At 63.5% G+C, this 18,534-nt stretch overlaps 2 protein-coding genes across 6 annotated transcripts in view; both read right to left on the reverse strand.

Annotated features, from left to right (window-relative positions):
- Positions 1–1,220, reverse strand: part of PHF12 (PHD finger protein 12) — a 45,897-nt gene extending 44,677 nt beyond the window's left edge. For 2 of the 4 annotated variants that reach the window (XM_073315633.2, XM_073315632.2), the window contains exons 1-2: positions 659–1,219; positions 335–516 (exon numbers count right to left, since the gene is read on the reverse strand). In XM_073315633.2, coding sequence (XP_073171734.1) covers positions 335–516; positions 659–724 — 248 coding nt within the window. In that variant the 5' untranslated portion in view covers positions 725–1,219. Of the gene's footprint in view, positions 1–334; positions 517–658 lie in introns of those variants that run through there. The other 2 variants (XM_073315636.2, XM_073315635.1) reach the window with 2 other exon arrangements.
- Positions 1,221–5,606: 4,386 nt separating this feature from the next.
- Positions 5,607–18,534, reverse strand: part of SEZ6 (seizure related 6 homolog) — a 73,185-nt gene continuing 60,257 nt past the window's right edge. Inside the window, exons 7-17 of one of the 2 annotated variants that reach the window (XM_073315313.2) lie at positions 17,021–17,187; positions 16,678–16,872; positions 16,255–16,393; positions 15,680–15,876; positions 15,234–15,428; positions 13,656–13,847; positions 13,056–13,253; positions 12,468–12,506; positions 11,128–11,245; positions 10,628–10,730; positions 5,607–10,142 (exon numbers count right to left, since the gene is read on the reverse strand). In XM_073315313.2, coding sequence (XP_073171414.1) covers positions 10,113–10,142; positions 10,628–10,730; positions 11,128–11,245; positions 12,468–12,506; positions 13,056–13,253; positions 13,656–13,847; positions 15,234–15,428; positions 15,680–15,876; positions 16,255–16,393; positions 16,678–16,872; positions 17,021–17,187 — 1,573 coding nt within the window. In that variant the 3' untranslated portion in view covers positions 5,607–10,112. Of the gene's footprint in view, positions 10,159–10,627; positions 10,731–11,127; positions 11,246–12,467; positions 12,507–13,055; positions 13,254–13,655; positions 13,848–15,233; positions 15,429–15,679; positions 15,877–16,254; positions 16,394–16,677; positions 16,873–17,020; positions 17,188–18,534 lie in introns of both variants that reach the window. The other variant, XM_073315314.2, reaches the window with a different exon arrangement.

Below are 18,534 nucleotides of genomic sequence, written 5' to 3' on the forward strand. Positions count from 1 at the left end.
GCAAGGCAGCCCTGAAGATGGAGCGGGAAGAGGAGAAACTTCCCGGCTGAAGCCCCGGGGGCATGCAATAACGGGCAATGCAAACCGCAGACCGACAGCTCGGCTTCTCCTCTCGCCTCTCCTCGGCGCCTCAGCACTTCACCCAAAAGGAAGAGGAGCCGCCCCCCGCCCCCGGGCGAGCCGCCGAGCCCCGGGGAAAGGGCGCTCGGGGCCTTTCCGCCTCGGCGGCTCCGGGTGAGCTGGCGGCCGCGGGCCCAGCCCTCGCCGGGTTTTGTTCCCGCAGACGCTGCGCCAAGCGAGCGGGCAGGGCTCCGGCGAGCCGGCCGGGCCTTACCAGCACTGGAGGTGGAAAGCGGCCGGGCAGTGGTCGCAGCACAGCAGATCCCCGCCTTCCTTGCAGCTATCGCAGCTATCGTGGTTCGTGGCCCGGCCGCTGCGCCGGGCCTCCTTCTCGGGCCTGCGGCTCCTCTTCTCCCCGTCCTCGCTCTTCGGGGGCGCCAGCAGGGCTTGGATTTGCTGCACACACAAACAGAGGGGCGGTGAGGGGCTGGGCCCAGCCCGGGGACGCGGCCCCCCACCCCGCCCGAGCCCCCGCGCAGGGGCCGCGCAGGGGCCGCGGGGGCTCCCGGCCCCGCGGGGGGAGGGGGGCGGCTCTCACCTCCATCAGCCCCCCGGAGGTGTCCAGGTCGTACACGATCGTCTTGGTCTCCATCTTGCCCCACATTCATCCAGCCCGGGCGCGGCGGGGGGCCCGGCCCCACGGGCCCCGGCCCCTCCGCGGGGGCGGCAGCGGCGGCTCCTGGCGCGCTCTCCGGGGGCGGGCGGGCGGGCGGGGCCTCAGGCCGGTCCCGGCGGGGGGGCGGCTCGGCGCGGCTCGGCGCGGGCGGGGGCCCCTCGCCCCGGGGGAGGAGGCGGCGGCGGAGGCGGCGCTCGGCCTATCCCACGGGCCGCTGCTGCTTCCCCGTCCTCCTCCTCCTGCCGGGCCCGGGGGAGGCCGCGGGGGGCCCCGCGCCCAGTGCCATGCCGGGGAAGGGAGGGGCGGGGGGCGGGCGGGACCTGCGCAGGGGCTCCGGGCTCGGCTGGGCTCCGCTCCCTCCGCCTCAGACACACAGGAGGCGCCGCTGGCTGCTTAGGGCCCCGCCACCGCGCACCCCGCGCAGGCGCAGCCCGCCCGGGCCCGGACACCCCCGCCGCGCAGGCGCAACCCGCCCGGGCCCGGACACCCCCGCCGCGCAGGCGCAGCCCGCCCGGGCCCGGACACCGGCGCGCAGGCGCAGCCCGCCCGGATCGGGCTCCGGAACCTCGCCACCCCACGCGCAGGCGCAGCCAAGCTTGGCTCGGACACCACCACGCAGGCGCATCCCAGGTGGCATAGGCGCCCCCGTCCGCCCAGGCGCGACGCAGTGAGGCGCCATTCCCGCGCAGGCTCACACCGGACGCCCTCCAGCCCAGTTCCGGCGCAGACTCAGTCTGACCGGCCCGCCGGGGAACCCCTCCTCGTCCCGCTTTATCCCCGCGCAAGCGCAGTTCAGTCTGCCCATGCATTCCACGCGCATGCTTAAATTCTCCATTTGTAGGCAAGCTCGGCCCAGCTGTAATGGGTCTGGCGTGCCGGTAGGCGGCGCGCTCCGCAGCGCGGCAGGGGGCGGAGCGCTGTGCTCGGCGCTGTACAAAGAGGGGCCCAGCCAGCTCTCAGGGTGGAGCCACAGGCGAAGCATAAAGCTGTGTTCCTGCCTCCCTGCTGTCTCATCGCCCTGGCACGTGCCCACCTCGCACCCGGCCTCTCTTTTCTGGGGGGTGCCCAGTCCCATCCTTCACCCTACGGAGCCCGTGTCTGAAAACCGCAGCCCGGGCAGCTGGCACAAATGGCAGCAGTGCCCTGGGGCTGGGGTGCCCTTGGCTTTGCCAGCCTGGCAGCACTGGGGAGCATGGTGCAAGTAGGGACCGCTCCTGTCTGTATTCACTGCCCCCTGTGCCCATCAGGCACTGGCCTGGGGTACCCCAACACTGACTAGTGCAGATGGGCTGGAGTCCAAGGGGAGGGGGTTCAAGGTGGAATAGAAACATGCCAGGGACGGGGGAGAGAGTCTGAAACCGTCTTTTTATCCCAGAACCGCTCCAGTGTGGGCAGCAAGCATGTATCGTGAGCAACCTTGCCCTGTGCTTGAGAGCCCGCCTGTAGCAGGGAGGGCAGGTGAGTTGCCATGCCCAGTCAGTCCTTGGCCTCTTGGAGCCTGCCATCAAGAGTGCTAATTGTGGGTTGGGTGGGGAGACAGAATGGTACTGAGACCCCCCAGCCCACCTGGCACAATGTCTAGTCACTCTTGACCTGGGCTGGATTTGAATGGCTGCACTAGCTATGAAAAGCCCAGTCTTTGGCCCCATTTGGCCCCTCTGCAAAGCACAGCTCTTAGGAGGCTACTCACCTTCCCGGGGGGCTGATGCCAGCAGCAGTAGCCAGTACCAGAAGGGTTAGCCAGGAATGTGCTTCTTCTGGGGGGCGCGCCTCACACCACGTGGTGTGTGCAGGAGAATAATGCCATTTCTGGCAGGCCCAAGTCCGGGCAGTGACATCAGCCGTGGCACCGATACATAGCCCTGGGCTGAGCCAGCCACAGCCAGCTGGGCTACAGCCCGGCCCTTTGCCATATTCCTTTTTAATGTGGGTTCATGCTTTCTCCCGCCCACCAACAGACAGCGTGTGGATAAAGCATGAATGAGCTGCGCAGCCTGGTGTGTGTGTGTAATCCCTCTCCCTTGGCTGTGTCCTGGTTTCATTGTTCGCCTACACGCAACCACATGCAGTGATCTCAGCGTGCCTGGCATGGAATGTCATGTCCAGGGGAGCTGCTGGGGAATGGCCCCCTGGCCTTGCTGTTGTACTTTCTTCCACTGTCAGCTCTGTTGAGTTTCAGCGGCAGGCCTGGGCTCTGAGCCCTGCATGGCTTCCTGTCCGTGCGTGCCTGCAGGAGGAAGTGGCTTCCACTGACTAACAGTAGCAGCAGCAGTAGCTTCAGGTTGTGTTGCTTGCAGCCGTGATGAGTTAAATGCCACACAGTTGTAGCTGCGCCCCACACCACATGTTGGGGAATTGCTGCCTTTTTGGAGCCAGGTGCTGCTCGCAGCATTTGCACAACATGCTTGTGATTTCTGTGCTAAGCGCTACGGATGTCATTGCTCTGAAGGTTCCCCAGATTAAAATGCTTATGGGCCAAAAAAGCCCTTGGAATGCTGTGCTTTGTGGCCTCCGAATTCCCTTGGGCTGTCTCTTCGACTGAGTGCCGGGGCGTCAGCATTACCGAGCCACCGTCACACTCCAGCAGGGAGACTGTACAGTGCAATATTGTCTCACAAGCCCATTTAACTTCCCAGCATGCCAAGCACCAGGATCCGTAGGTATAAGCAGAATCTTGCTCCTTTCCACTGGCCTCCTCCTTCCTGCTGCTGCATACAGGGCTGTCACCCCGGGGCGGTCACTGTGGGGGCTTCCCCTGTGGTGGGTTCATCGCCTTTCTGCCTATGCCCAAAGAAATGCAACCTATGGAGTGGAGCAGTCTGAGCAGGAAGTGTGGCTGTGGGTGGCCCACAGCCCAGCTGTGCTTGTGTGCAGCAGGTTTCCTGGTACGTGCTTGTGTCTGGGCCTGCTGTGGAGTGTGACCTCCCTGGGTGCTGCACTGCACAGTGCGGGCCTGGACTACAGGAATACAGGTCGCATCCCGCTCCGAGCACCTGGCTGCTACAGCTAGGCTCGGGGCGAGAGGTGGGCAAGGGCTGCCCTTCCCCACGGTTATCAGGAAGCTCTCAGTGGTTAGCACTGGGCCAGTCGCTATCTCCCTGAAAGGGATGAATTGGTGAGAAGGCTCCACCCCCCCCCCCGTTATTGTTTGAACTCAAACAGCCTGGCCGCTGGCTTCTGTGATGGCGCCAGGGAGGATCGAGGAGTGCTTTGCACCTGCTTTTCTTCCTCAGCGTGCGGTTTCAGTTCTCCAGGCACAAGAAATCAAATGAAGCAGCCCCCGCACCACACACCCACCTCAGGCAAAGCTCTCGGGACCGAGAGGACGACTCGGGGGTCTCTGCTCTTGAGGATCCCCAGTAACTCACTGGCAGGCAGCAGCGAGGCAATTCAGCGACCTGTGCGTGGAGGCCCGTGTGCTTGCCAACGGGGAGTCAACGCCCATGAGCTGCTCAGCTCTCTCTGACGCTGATGGGCGCCGTGGGAGTGGCACCCTTGCCAAGGCCAGGCAGGGCAGGCTCAGCCAGCAGCTGCTCAAACAGCTCAGGAGCCAGGTGGACCCTGGAGAAATCTTGGGCCAGTCCTGTGGGAGGCTCTGGGCCAAGTCCAGGGTGGTGGAGGGCAAAGGTGGGGCAAGTCACAGGCTGGTGTGACATGGGGGTGGAGCAGTGTTACCTACCTGGCAGCTGGATGGGGGCAGTGGTGTAGTGGGGCAAATGGCCAAGAGGAGGGTGCAGGATCAAACAGACCCCCCCATCCCACACATCAGCTTGGCTTCTCCTGGCAGGTTCGGCTCAGCTTCCACTGCCTTGGGCTGCAGGGCAGCCACTTGGTCCTGAAGCAGTGGGAACCCGGTAAGCACCCCTCTGGCCATCCCAGCTGGGCTCGTCCAGGTGCTGAGCAGGCCCTGCCGATTCAGGGGCCTGGCCGTAGCTAGCTGTCTTTGGCCTTTCTCCTGCAGCCCAGCCCGTGGTACAAGCCCCGGTCCATAAAACTGACCCCCTGGACTCCATGGAGTCTCTGGCACGCTGGCCTTTTTGGAGAAAACCCTCTGCTTGGGGGAGGGTGTTTGGGGGTGGTTTATTTAATTTGGCAGATGAGGGGGGCTGCCAGGGGCCTTTTTAAGTCGGTGGAAAGGGCTTTTCGACAAGGAATGCTCTGCAGCGTTTCCTGCAGACAGGCTTGGATTCGCCTGATCCCCTCTGGAAGACTGTCCGTACCCAGGTCCCCAGCACTCACGCGCTTCCCCCGGCCTTTGGGATCTGCATGCTCCCAGAGGTGTACTGCTGGCACGTGGTTCATAGCCTGAAATACAGCTCCGGGTGGACAGAGCTGGGGCAGCCTTCCCTGGCATCGGCAGCTGACTGGGCACCAGTGAAGAGCTGGAGCACGGGCCTGACACGCTCCCGGCAGCCCTGACCATGGTGGAAGCAGGCGGCTGCACTCCCAGCTGAGTCCAGTGCATGTTCTACAGGGACACAAGGGGATCCGGGAAGGTCCCATGGGGCTGCCCTTCTCCTGTGTCCTCCCATTCCCTCCCCCCGGAGCCGGCTCGCAGCGTCCCGCTCCATCCAGGACAGTGCCCAACTTCCCCAGCCAGGGGTGGTTGGTGTGGTGGGACCCTGAGTACGTCTGCAGCAGGGAGTAAGGTTTAGACATCGCCCCGGGGGCTTTCAGTGGGGTTGCCCTCACTGCACACAGGTGGTTCTTTGGGATGGGGGTGCGCTGACCGGTGAGGAGAGGACGCCCCAGCTCAGGCAGAGAATTCAGGCCGCCTGCCGCTCTCGTTCCAGGGGAGGAAGGTGCGAGGAGGTTCCCTGTGCTCAGGGATTGCAGGCCCCAGGAACATGGCACCACCACACAGAGCAGGTTCTTCTAAAACACCAGTTTATTAAGGAAACAACTGAAAGAAAAGCCTGGCTCTTCTCCCCAAGATGGACCGGGCGGCAGAAAGCTGGGACTGTACATGACATTTTACACGTGAAAAGCTTCCTGCCCAGGCTGGGGCTCTCCAGGCCCAGGGGCTCTGGCTGGGTCGGGGGGCAGCAGCACGAAGCCCCCCTTTCCCTAGGAAGGGGCGAGACCTCACTGCCCCGCACAAGCACTCTTGCCCCTCATGGAGACCGTGCAGGGCTCCCCATCCCTCCAGCACCGGTGCCCCTTGCTGGTGGGACGCCCTGTCCTGTCCGTCTCCCCAGCCTAGCCTGCTGCTTCTCACTCCCTTCTCACAGAGAACAGCATGGCATGCCCCGCGGCTGGGCTGGCGGGCAAGGGGCCCTGGCAAATGGGGGATGGGAGCCGCTTGGGCTGGCGTCTCTCTCAAAGCCCCATCAGGGCTCTCTGGGAAGCAGCTGCTGCAGCCAAACACTCCCTCCTGTCCTGGCACCACGCAAGGATCTTTGCAGCAGTGGGACAGCGACTCAGAAGGGCCCGTGAGGCAGAGCGGGGTGGGCTGGGCTAGATACCCGGGGGGCCAGGAGGCTTCTGGCTGAAGGCTGGAGCTGGTTGAAGCTTGTGGCCACCACCTCAGGGAGAATGGCATCTTGGGCACAGGGGCCTGGCAGTAATGGGAGCTGGACCCTGGGCAGGTGCACCTAGGTGGGAGAAAATGTCTCCCTGCCCCAGCCTCCTGCAGGATCTGGGCCTGGATCCAGAGACCACACTGCCGCACCAGCGTCTGCCCCAGCCCATGCACAGACCTCCCCAGGGGTCTCCTTGGGCCACATGGGACCGAGCCGGTGTCCACCCCCCATCTGCCTCCTGCCGGCCATTTGGCTGGAGAAAGGCTGGCAGTGGCTGGCGGAGCCCAAGTCTCGTTGTGCACACAGCCAGAGTCTGGCTAGCTGGCAGGGGTGTAAGCTGGCTCTGGGGAGCTCACTATTCAATGCCTGCCCTCACTGCTTCCCATGCCCCAGGCAGCCCTGTCTGAGCCAGGCAGGGGAGGGAGTGATCCCACAACGTGTGGGGCTGGAGGTCACTGTCCTGGGGTCTTAGTGGCAGTCTTGGGGGGGGGTCCCTCAGGCTGCCTCACGTGGGCACCCAAGGTGCCCCGAAGCCCGCGGAGCAGGATTCACGCCCAGGCAGGATGGCTGCCCATGCAGCTGGACAGTGCCCCCGCAGGGCCACAGGCCTGGCTACTGCAGCATGCTCACAGCAGCCACACGCGTGCTGAGTGACCTGCCCTCGTCTCTGACCGTCCCCAGCCACTCTAGGTGGGGGCAGGCGCTGGTGTGAGCAGGGGAAGCAGTGTGACCTGCTGGGGGCTGGCAGACCAACGCCAGCGGTAGAGCCCAGCCGCATGGAGGTGCCACCTCAGGGTGGGGCTGTCAGTTCCCAGCCTGCTGCTGAGCCCCTGGAATCACACGCCCTTCTGGGGCTGGGCGGAAGGGTTTACACCCTGCCCACCACTCACAACCTGGGAGAGGCTTGGGCTTAGCCTGGGCCGTCTGTGGGGGAGACGCTTCTCCAGTGCCCCCCACCTGCTGGGCAGCTGGGGGCTCCCCCCAATGAAACCCGGCTGTGGGGCTGAGCCGCAGCCTGGGGTCGCTGCTGCCCCCTCTGCAGGCCCTGAGCCTTGTAGTCCTGCGGTTCCCATAGAGTGCAAGGCCCCCCGTCTCTCTCTGTGCCAGGCCGAGAGACCCGCCCTGTGCTTGCCCACTCAAACCCACCTGGGCCACCCCCTTGCTGGTCAGCATTCGCTGAGGCTTTATGCCCTCCCCAGACCCCAGGACAGCTAGGCCAGAGCACGTTCAAGCTGTCCCTGCCCCAGCTGCTGGGTCCTCGGCCCAGGCCCACCTTACCGCCACTTCGTCTGTGACCTGCATGGCAGGAGCACTGCAGCCGCTGTGCCCAGAGGACAGCTGGCACCTGCACATGCTGCACGGTGCTGGGCCCCATCTCTGTCCAGGCTGGGCCCTAGCCAGGGCCACGGGAATCTGGGCTGCAGCCACTGCCTGCTTGGCTCAGGCCTCCCCTTTAAACCAGGGGGGCAGGCAGGGGGCTTGCTCCCTGGGCTGGGGATGCCCCCACTCTAAGCCACGTACAGTTCCTCCACGAACCCCGTTGCAATGGCAGCTTGTTGCACACTTCAGCTAAGATGCAGGCCTGCTGCTGCTCACGCAAAGGGAGTGCAGGGGCGTCTGGGCCCTGCCCTATGAGCTTTCTCCTACATCCCAAGGCCACAAGGGTCCCTTGTGACCACCCAGTCTGAGCTCCGTATAGCACAGGCCTGAGACCCGCCCCAGTAAACCCTTGGGCAGAGCTGTTAGAAAAACAGCCTGTCCTAATTTAAAAACGGTCAGTGACGGAGAATCCGCCCCAGCTCTGGGTCAGTTGTTCCAATGAGTAATTCCTCTCACTGCTAACGATTTACACCTTACTTGTGCCAGTCTGAACTTCCTAGCTTCAGCTTCCAGCCACTGGCCCGGGTTAGACACCCCTCCGCTACACAGAAGAGCCAGCGCACTATCTAATGTTTGTTCTTCTCATAGATACCTATAGACGGGGAGCAAGTCACCCAGAACCTTCGCTTTGCCAAGCTAAATAGTCTGAGCTCTATGAGTCTCTCTCTATGAAGCAGGTTTTCTAATCCTTTCCACATTCTTGGGGCTCTTCTCTGAGCCCCTCCCAATCTATCACCATCCTTCTTGAATTGCAGGCCCCAGAACTGGACCCAGGATTCCAGCAGCAGTTGCATCAGGGCCACACACAGAGGTAAACGCTTTTTTCAGTCACTGCTTGGCATGACAAGTCCCCCAGCCTGTAACACGGCCTGCAGTCTCTGTCCCTCCGCGCTGACATGTAGCCGTATTCACACACAGTTTACCAAGCACGCCACACTGCTCTGCAGCAGTGACCTGGCCTCTTCATTGTGTACCACACCCTAGCTGTGTGTCATCTGCAAACATCATTGGTGATGATTTGATGTTGTCTCTTGATGATGTTAAATAGCGCAGGGCCAAGAACTGCCCCACTGGACACACCTGCTTGATGACGATTCCCCACCTACAGTGACATCTGGAGAGTCCTTACCTACCAGCTTTTAGTCCACGGGAAGTGGGCCAGATTGATTTTACAGAATTCTAATTTTAATGTCGGTTTTACCCTGGCCCTAGAGGCTGGCAGCAGGGGCGGGCTGTGTTCCTGGGGGGTGACTTAGGTGTCTCACAGCGAGACACAGTGCTTGATATTCAGGGTGCCGTGTGCCCGGGGGCACAGTGCCATGCCAGCATTCCTCTAGCCTACGACCATGAGCTAATGAAATACCCTGCATTCTGCTACCCCTGCTACACACACAGAGGGAGGGTGGGGAGTTGCAAATACTCATTGAGGTACAACGTGTCTCTGAGTAGTTCCAGGGATGGGTGTTTTGCTCCCATGCGCCAGGCTCAGAGCCTCCTTCTGCTGCACCATCCAGTATGTGCCAGAGGAGGGCAAACTTGCATTTGGCTTCAGCAGCTCATCTCCCTGGCTTGGCAGACCTGGGTTGCTGCACTGTTATCCAGGCTGGCTAGCTGCCCCAGCTCCCTGGCTGCAGGCAGGATTTGGCTCTGGCTCCAGGGAGCGGTACGGGGAGCAGGTGCTGGAATCCAGTCACTCCCCGTCTGAGAAGCAGGAGACAGTGACTGCAAAACGTCCAATTCCACGGCGTGCATACTGCCAGCTGGGAAGTCCTAGGCCATGGCAGAGACCATGGGGCAGCGCACAGCTCTGCCCGCGGCTGGCTCCGGCTGGCTGCACACTCAGGGAGGTGATGCTGCGGTGCTGACATTCGCTCCGATTTTCAGTTTTCTCCACAAGCCTGAGGGCGAAGCTGAGGCCCTAGAGCCGACTCAGCAGCGGGCTCCTCACACCTGGCGTACGCCGGGCCCGGTTCAGACCCCACGAGCTACAGCTCAGCGCCTGGGACACAAGGAGCTGAACAGGCTCATGGGAAGGAAGTGTCTCCTTGGGCTGGGCCAGGCTGGCGATGGGAGGGAGGCCGCGGCGTTATCCCCGGCCACAGTGGGCAGGAGCAGGAGGCTGTGTGGCTGCGTCTGGCCTGGCCTGGCCGGTCCTGTGCACAGCTCCATGCGGTGTGACCACGAGTCCAGGGCCCATCACACCCATGTGGAGCCCAGAGCCCCCCAGTTTCTCTGTGCACAGACCCTGCTGGGCTGGCGGCTGGGGCTGGGTGGGGCCGCGCCGGCAGGAAGGGGCCAGGCCAGGGAGGGGAGCAGAGCTGCTGGCTCCTGCTTGGGCAGAGTCTCCTGGGGACAATATTTACAGTCCCTTCCCGCAGGACACTGGCGGGGTGTCCAGAGGGGCCAGTCGGCGTGGGGGGGCCGAGGACAGTGCTGCTGGGGCTGCCCCTCCTCCCGGCTCAGCTCAGCTCGGCCTAGATGGAAACCTCATATTCCCTGGTGTCCTGGAAAGGAAACAGACTGCAGGGGGTTGGACACTTGCCAGCACTGCCAGGGCGTTCTCCACCCAACCCCACTAGGGGGCAGCGTCCCCACACTCGTTCCCCCCCATCCCCCTCACGCCTTCCCTTCCTCCCGCCCCCTTCCTGGGGGGCAGCGACCCTCCTCTCCCCGCACCTTTCCGCCCCACCGTTGGGGCTCCCTTTGCAGCCCCCTCCTGGGATTGGACATTGCTGCACAAAATGACCCCTCTCCGGCTCCACACCCATACTGGGGGACTGGGGGCAGTTCCAGCAAGGGCCCAGGGCACTCCACAGCGGAGGTGCATGGGGCTGCCCCATTGCACAGCTGCTCTCAGCCCTCTAATCCAAGCCAGCCCCCAGCTCCTGGCAGTGCCCCAAGCACCTGGGTTTACCTGGGGCCAAGCTGCCAACAACCCTGTGTGGCCCGAGGGCTGGAGGGGCCTGAGTGACCGGGGCTCAGTACTTACTCCTGTCTCGTAGGCGGTGTTGTCAAAGGCCGATTCCACAGTGATGTGATCGTAGGGGTGAGAACCAGACAGGGGCAGCTGCAGGGAGGGTTTCCCCTGGAGCCTGCAGGCGAAAGAGACGAGCAGACAGTGACCCCAGCTCCCAGGGCTGGAACTGACAGACAGGGCTGGGCAGGGGGCAGACAAGAGAACATGGGACCCAGGCTGGGGGGCAGGGGCAGACAGGGCTGGGGGACAGATGGGGCCGGGCAGGAGGCAGATGCGATTGGGTGCGGGGCAGAGGAGGCCGGGCAGGAGGCAGACAGGGTTGGGTGAGGGCCAGTCGGGGCCAGAGACGGGGGCAGAGGGGCCGGGGGCAGATGGGGCCAGGGGCAGACAGGGCCGGACAGGGGGCAGACGGGGCCAGACAGGGTGCAGAGGGACCAGGGGCAGACGGGGCTGGGACAGATGGGGCCACGCAGGAGGCAGACATCCCCTGCCCCCCCACCCCAGGCACTCACTTGCAGAAGTAGAGGTAAATGCCTCCGATGAGCAGTGCCACGACCAGCACTGGCAGGAAGATGGCGATGGCGACGTTGGGGCCCTCCTGCGGGTTCCCCGAGGGCGAGACCTTTGCAACTGCCGGAGAGCCGGGGAAAGGGAGCAGGGAGGGGTACAGAGACCAGGGCAGCGGGCAGGGGAAGAAGAGAATTTACCGGGGATGAAACCAGACTCCCTGGGCAGCTCGGTGGGGATCCTGCACCCCCCTTCTCAGGGCACTGGGGTTCCGCCCCCCCATGTTCTTCTGTGACAGGTGCCCTGCGCGGACATGGGACCCAGCCTGCAGTGCCTCCTCCCCGCTCACAGGGGAAACGGCGCCTCCTGCTGGGCAGCCACATCCCGGCTCTGCACTCGCTGCGAAGCCCAGCCCAGCTCCCTAGATAGCCCCCCCACCCCCGCCCCCATGGGCACCTACCCCCACCGGCACCCCCACCTGCATCCCCGCCCCCATGGAAGTCCACCCCCATCCGCATCCCTATGGGCACCTACTCCCACCAGCACCCCCATGGACACCCACCCCCACCCCCATGGGCACCACCATGGAAACCCACTCCCACCCGCACCCCCATGGGCACCTACTCCCACCAGCACCCCATGGAAACCCACCCCCACCCCCATGGGCACCCCCATGGACACCCACCCCCATGGGCACCCCCATGGAAACCCACCCCCCAGCCCCACCCCCACTCGCATCCCCACCCACACCCCCATGGAAACCCACCCCCACCCCCATGGGCACCCCCATGGAAACCCACTCCCACCGGCTCCCCCAACCACACCCCCATGGAAACCCACCCCCACCCCCATGGGCACCCCCATGGAAACCCACTCCCACCGGCTCCCCCAACCACACCCCCATGGAAACCCACCCCCACCCCATCCCCATGGGCACCTACTCCTACCAGCACCCCCATGGGCACCCACTCCCACTGGCACCCCCACCCGCAAACCCACCCACACCTGAACCCCCTCTTTGATCCCTCTTTTGCCAAATCTCCCTGGGCCAGCCAGTGAGCCAGCAGTGAGCCCAACCCAGCTGCCCCCCGCACCCAGTGCCGTCACTCCCTGTGTTTCTGCATGTCCCGATGGTTCAGTGTCATCTGCTCTCCCCACCAGTCTCCTGGCCCCAGTGGCTCTCAGGCCACCCCCCTCCAGGCCTCTGCCCCAGAGGGACCCCCCAGCCCTCCCGCATGGCAGCCTGCGAGCGAGGCTGAGGGCTTGAGGGTACCAGGACCCTGGCTGCAGGCAGGCCAGAGGGGGCTGCACGCCGGCCAGAGGGGGCTGCACGCCGTGTTCTTACCGTCCAGGTTGCGGTTGCTGTAAAATTCATCATAAGCAGCTGGAAGAAGAGAGGGAAGAATGAAAGGCGGGAAGGAGAGCCAGCAGCTGGGTCGAGCAAGGGGGGCAGGAGTCCAGTGCATGGGCTGCTGGGGACCAGGGCAGAGCCAAGGGCCCCATCACGTGCTGGCCCCAGGCAGGGCAGCTGAAGCTCAGAGTGGTTATTAAATGAGAGCCTGTGGCCGGTGCTTTGCTAACAGCTTGGCCCAGTGTGGCCCCCCTGCCTTGGGGCTGACGTGGGCACATGCTCCGTGCGCCGTGGGACGGGAGCATTAGAGTCAGGCTGGAGAAGGGACAGGCAGCTTTGCAATGCCAGGGAGACGCTAGCGCTGGCAGTGGCAGGGGGTGTCCCTGGCACACTCACCATTCAGTCATGGAAGGGGCGGGGGAGGAGCTGGCATGCCCAGGGCACAGTGACCACAAGGCAATCCTGCCGGAGAGGGCCGTTCTGCGCCCCACAGCGGAGGGCCCTGCAGGGAAGGTGAGACGCCAGGGGCCCGGGGACTGGCTGGGCCGCACACACTGTTTGCTAGTCCCAGGGCAGACTCACCAGCCTTGCAGATGGGAGGAGAGCTGTTCCACTGTGAGGGGTGGCCGGGCACACAGCGGAGGCTCCCCTCCCCCAGCAGCACGTAGCCCGTGGCACATGAGAAGCGCAGGGTTGTCCCGGCCTGGTACAGCCTCTTCTCCGGGGTCTGGATGCCGTTTTCCGGGGCGCCCGGGTTGTGGCAAGGCTCATATACTTCCGCTGCAAACGTGGAATGGAGCTGGGCTGAGACACACACCTGCAGCTCAACCGCGGGCAGAGGGGCTCGGTGTGAGGCTGGAGCTTCCTTTGGGGGCTGTGGGGAGCCTCCCCCATGGGGCTCAGCCTGGCCCAACTGCTGGGGGACTCTTGCCAGGGCTGGGAGGCGGGCAGCTCCTTGCCAGGCTGCGGCCCAGGCCCTGGGGGACAGCCCAATGGGATGAGGTGCCCCCCTCCTGAGCATCCCATGCTTCAGGGTACCCAGCACAGGCTGCAGGGCCAGGGCTCTCCCCAACCCTGGAGACAAGCAGCCAGATGCACCGTGACCAGTTTTGCGGGGAGGTTACAGACAGACAGCTGGAGCAGCAGGACCCCACGGAAGCACCTGGCTGAGCTTGGACTCACGGGTGCACTTGGGGAGGTGGTCGCTCCACTTGGGGCCCCCGGCCTGGCGGTCCCGGCAGGTCAGCAGGCCGCCCCCTGTCAGGACGTAGCCCTTGTTGCAGACGAACTGCACGGTGGAGCCCACGGGGAACTTGGAGCTGGAGATGATCCTGCGGCTGTGGTCCACGTCCCCGGGGTCCTTGCAGGAGGTCACTGTGCAGGGGAGGGAGGGCAGCGAGACTCACATCAAGCTGAGGGGCAAGGGGGAGATGCCTCTCCGCATGGCTCAGGGCCTTAGGAGTTGTGAGGATGTGACTCAGCAGGGAGGGGGGAGTGTTGACCTGGGAATGTGCCCTGGGGATGGGAGACCTGAGAGCCTGTCACCTGAGCCAGGAGGGGGAGGGGGAGGTAACACCTCTGCCCAGGAATGTGGACGGAGACTGCAGCAGGAAACCTGCTGGGGGGGGGTTAGTTTTCAGTTTGGGGCTGGGTGGAGGAACACAGGGAACCCCAGGGCTGGGGTCTAAGCTCCCTGCTCCCCCAGAAGGACTTGACTGAGGGGTCCTGGGTGGCTCTGTTTTGGACTGTGTTCCTGTTGTCCAAAAAACCTTCTGTTTTACTGGCTGGCTGAGAGTCTCAGTGGATCCCAGGAAGAGGGGTGCAGGGCCTGGACTCCCCCACACTCCGTGACAGGAGGGCTGGAGCCAAGTGGGGCTGTGGCCCTTAGCTCTGCAGGGTGTGGGGGGAGGGGAAGGGAAGCTGCTCGGGGGTGGGGTGGGGGGGTGGCAGCCCAGAACTGGACACTGCTCCTGCTCGGATTGTGGGGGGGCGAGGCTGCAATCCCCACAGCCTGCCCAGCTATGCCGTGGCAGGCAGCGTGGCTAGTGGTCGAAGCACAAATGCCTAGAGTCTCTTCCCAGCACTGCCACCCATGCCTGGCAGGGCGAGGCCTCCAGCCCCTCTGCACTGCAGAGAGGGACACAGCCAGACCCCCGGGCGCCCGGAGCCCTGCCCCAGGGCTGCAATGGGTAGGTGAGAGTCCGGCCCTCTGGGGCTGGCATTGAGGGCACGGAGCTCCAGCAGGGGGAGCTCTCGGCACAGCAAAGCCTGCCTGCCCCAGCCGGCCTGAGCAAGGCAGCCTGGGCACAAAGGGGTGCAGGGTTGTTTGCGGGAGGCGACTGTTGGCATCCTGGCAGGGCTCCGGTCTGGGGGATCTTGTACCCATCCCCACCCTGCTAAGTGCCTGCCGCCTGGGGGGCAGCCCCACCCACCCCTCCCAGCTGGGAGCCCGGTTCCGAGCTGACCGGGTAGGCAGGGCGCTGTCCCTGGGAAAGAGGGAGGGAGCGGGAGGGGCCCTCCCCTCCCAACCCGTGCTCCAGCAGGAGCAGCCAGTGCTTGAGGGAGACCCGGGCCGGGCCGGGCCAGCTGATTGTCCCCTGGATGGCAGGAGGCCCGACCAGCCAACACTGGTGCAAAGGGGCCAGAACTCCAGCAAGCGCTGGGGGGCAGCCCCAGAGGGCAGGGCAGGCGGGGAGGGGAACCCCGGGGCAGTCTCTGGGATGTGCGGGGCAGCCTGCCCCAGCAATGACCTGAGCTCACCCCTCTCACAGGTGGGCAGGTCCCCGCTCCAGGTCAGGTCCCAGTGGCACATGAGCAGGTCCGTGCCCACGAGCTCAAAGCCAGGGTAGCAGTGGAAGTTCACCATGGTGCCGTGGATCAGCTCGGGGTGGGATGTGGTCTTCCAGCCGTTGGGGATCTCGGGCAGCTCGGGGCACGTGTCGTTGCGTGGAACCTCTGCAGGGAGAGCCAAGTGAGACCTCTGCCAGCACAGGAGCCTGGCCCCACAGGCTGGCTGCAGGGCATGGCGGGGGGCACAGCTAGCGGTGCTCAGAGCTCTGAGGGGTTGGGGGTTAGAGCAGGGGGGCTGGGAGGCAGGACTCCTGGGTTCTATCCCCAGCTCTGGGGGGGCACTGGTGGTTATGGGAGGGGGGACTGGGAGGCAGGATTCCTGGGTTCTCTTCCCAGTGCTGATGGGGGTCCCTCACCGAAGAAGTGGATGACGAAGCCCTGCTGGTAGCCAAAGACAGCGCCGCCAGGGTCTGACTGGAACTGGATGGTGACGTCGGCCATGGCCGTGTAGAGCTTGAAGCGGCGGTGGGTGCCCGTGTACTGGCCCAGGATCCGGGCTGTCAGGTCATCCCCGTCGTAGAATGTGAGGATGTCACCCTTCCCAATGTGCAGCCTGGGGAGAGAGAGGGGGCTGGGGAGACGCCCTGCGGAGGGGACCTGTAGAGCCCGGCTTAGCTGGTCCTGGCCCTGGCCCTAGAGGGGACTCTCCCCCTCGGATGAGTGAGGCTGTGTGGGTGTGGACTTCACTTAGAAGGGTTTCAGCCAAGACCATCCTGGGGCAAAGGGAGCCCAGCCCCGGCCCTGGCCCCTTTGCAGCCACAGACTCTCACGGTGAGCAGTGGAGAATTGGCTGCAGACTCAGGGGACGAGGGGTTCCCCACAGGGCTCGCACCTCTGCCAGCCATCCCCAGGGCACCCAGTGATCGCCCGGGGGCAATCCATAGGCCCTTGCTCCCCCTCATGCCTGGCTCAGTGCCTCCCTGACACTCACACTTGGATGTCCAGCATGATGCGCTTGTCCTCCTCCACGTGCAGGCCCCAGATGCAGTCCTGGCCCTTGCCATAGGCCTCCGGCCAGTTGGGGGACAGCACCACGCCCGCTGAGTCTGTGATCTCCCCGCTGCACACGGCTGCAGGGACAGACGACACTGAGCTCCTGCCCCCTCTGCCCCCTGCAGCCCAGAGCTACGGGGCGGGAAGCCTCACAGCAGCCCCCCTTCCTGTCTCAGCGAGCAGCACAGGGGGCTCTCAGTGGAGCGCCTGGGCCCCAGCTCTGCACAGGCCTGGGAGCCCAGGGGAACAGTGCCCTGCCTGCTCTGGCTGGGCGGGCCCCTGCCCTGGCTCAGCTGGTCTGTCCCCCCAGGCACCTGCCTGCCCCCTCCCCTGCAGCCTGGCTTGGCCTCAGCAGACAGACCTCGGCACGCCGGCTCTGTCTCGTTCCACTGGGGGTCGCTGGGGTCCACGCACTCGATGATGATGGAGCCCTGCTCCAGGGTGTAGCCAGGGTCGCAGCTGAACTCCACCGTGGTGCCCACGGCATAGGTGGCGTCGCTGGTGGTGAAGTTCCCGCACTTGACGAAGGGCTCATAGCAGTGCCCCTGCTGGAACGCTGGGGGCGGAGGGGCAGAGGGTTAACGTTGCCACCCAAAGGGGGCCGGGATGACAGTGTCCGCGGCTCCCCGGCAGCACAGGGCTCGTTCTCCGGGGCCCTGGGCCAGGCGTCTCTCCATGCTCCCTGCGGGGGTCTCAGGCCTTACCTTCGTAGCGGAGCGCCACGCCGGTGGAGGCGCCGTTGCTGTCGGTGGTGAGCTCGAGGAAGAAGTGGCGGGTGGTGCTGAGCAGCCCCTCGATGGGCAGGTACTCCACCTCGAACGAGTCGTACACCGGCGGCGCCTCCGTGCTGTTCCCGTTCCGGATGACGAGCCTGCACAGCAATGGTCACAGAACCAGCTGGGGGGGGCACAGGCCTTGGAAGATCCCTGCGGTGTGGCCGCTGGGTTCTAGGGGTCTGTGGCTCAGCCTGCTGGAGGCCCCTGTGTGCATCGGGAGAAGGCGGGGAGACGAGGGGCACGGCTGATGCCTGGAGGCAGGAGGGCAAAAACCACAGGTGCGGGGGTGACACTATACCCCATATTCGTCATAGAAATATTGTTATCGTAGGATTACAGCATTACTAAGATACGGTTTGTGCAAGATAAGGCATGTGAGGTGTCATTGGAAGTTATGATTTGCTGAGTATGATTATCCTATTTGTATGCATGGAGCATTTTTGTATCTAAAGCTAGGAATATTGACTATACATCTGTACTACAAAAATGTTTACACCTAGGGAACGCCCACCAGACAGAATGCAATCAGTCTGGCTGGCTAGCTGCGGAGGACGAGCCAGTGGACCATTGGGAGAACAATAGGTCTTTGAAGATGCTAATCTCCCACCTTCCCGGGATGCTACAAACAAACTCTGACTCCTGGCTGCTTTGACACTGCAGGGTCCTGTGATTAAGTCACCTGGTACTGGACTCCATGATACAATACCAGTATTTTCCCACCGGAGGGGACTGGACGGGATGGGGCAGGGCAGGAAAACAAAGGATTCCTGCCATACGAAACACCTATTTAAGGCAGGGGAGAGATAATCAGGGTCATTTTCACTGAATCTGTGCCCAGCATGACTGCTGCATACACCTAAGCAACAAAGACACAGGGGGGAGAAGGACTGAGCGCAGGCAGGGAAGGTGTTTGGCCTGTGAAAGGGATACCTGGAGTTTTAAACTGCAAGCAAGAGCAGCTTGCCTTCAAGAACCTCTGCAGACTACCTAAATCAACATTTAGGGTGAGAAATTATTACTTGTAACCAGCTTCTGTAGTATTTTAAGCTTATCCTCGTTTTTGTTTTATTTGCTGGATAATCTGCTTTGACCTGTTTGCTACCCCTTATAATCACTTAAAATCGATCTTCTGTAGTTACTAAACTTGTTTTGGTTTTCTCTAAAACCAGTTTGTGGAATTCATAACTGTGGGTGGGGAAAAGCTGTTGAATATCTCCCTCCACCCCAAGGAGGGGAGCAAATTTCATGAGCTTATGCTTCACAGTTCTCTGAGCTGCACAAGACACTATAGGTTTGGGTTTGTGCTCCAGAGGGGGTGTGCATGTGAGTGCTGGGCAATTCCCTAGCTGTGCTGATTTCAGCGTCTGCGTCCTTCTGCAGCTGGGTGTGTCCCTACCTGGGTGTGTCCCTACCTGGGTGTGCTGGAGGAAGCTTGAGGGCCT

This window comes from Lepidochelys kempii, chromosome 17 (genome assembly GCF_965140285.1).
Source record: "Lepidochelys kempii isolate rLepKem1 chromosome 17, rLepKem1.hap1, whole genome shotgun sequence".
Lineage (NCBI taxonomy): Eukaryota > Metazoa > Chordata > Testudines > Cheloniidae > Lepidochelys > Lepidochelys kempii.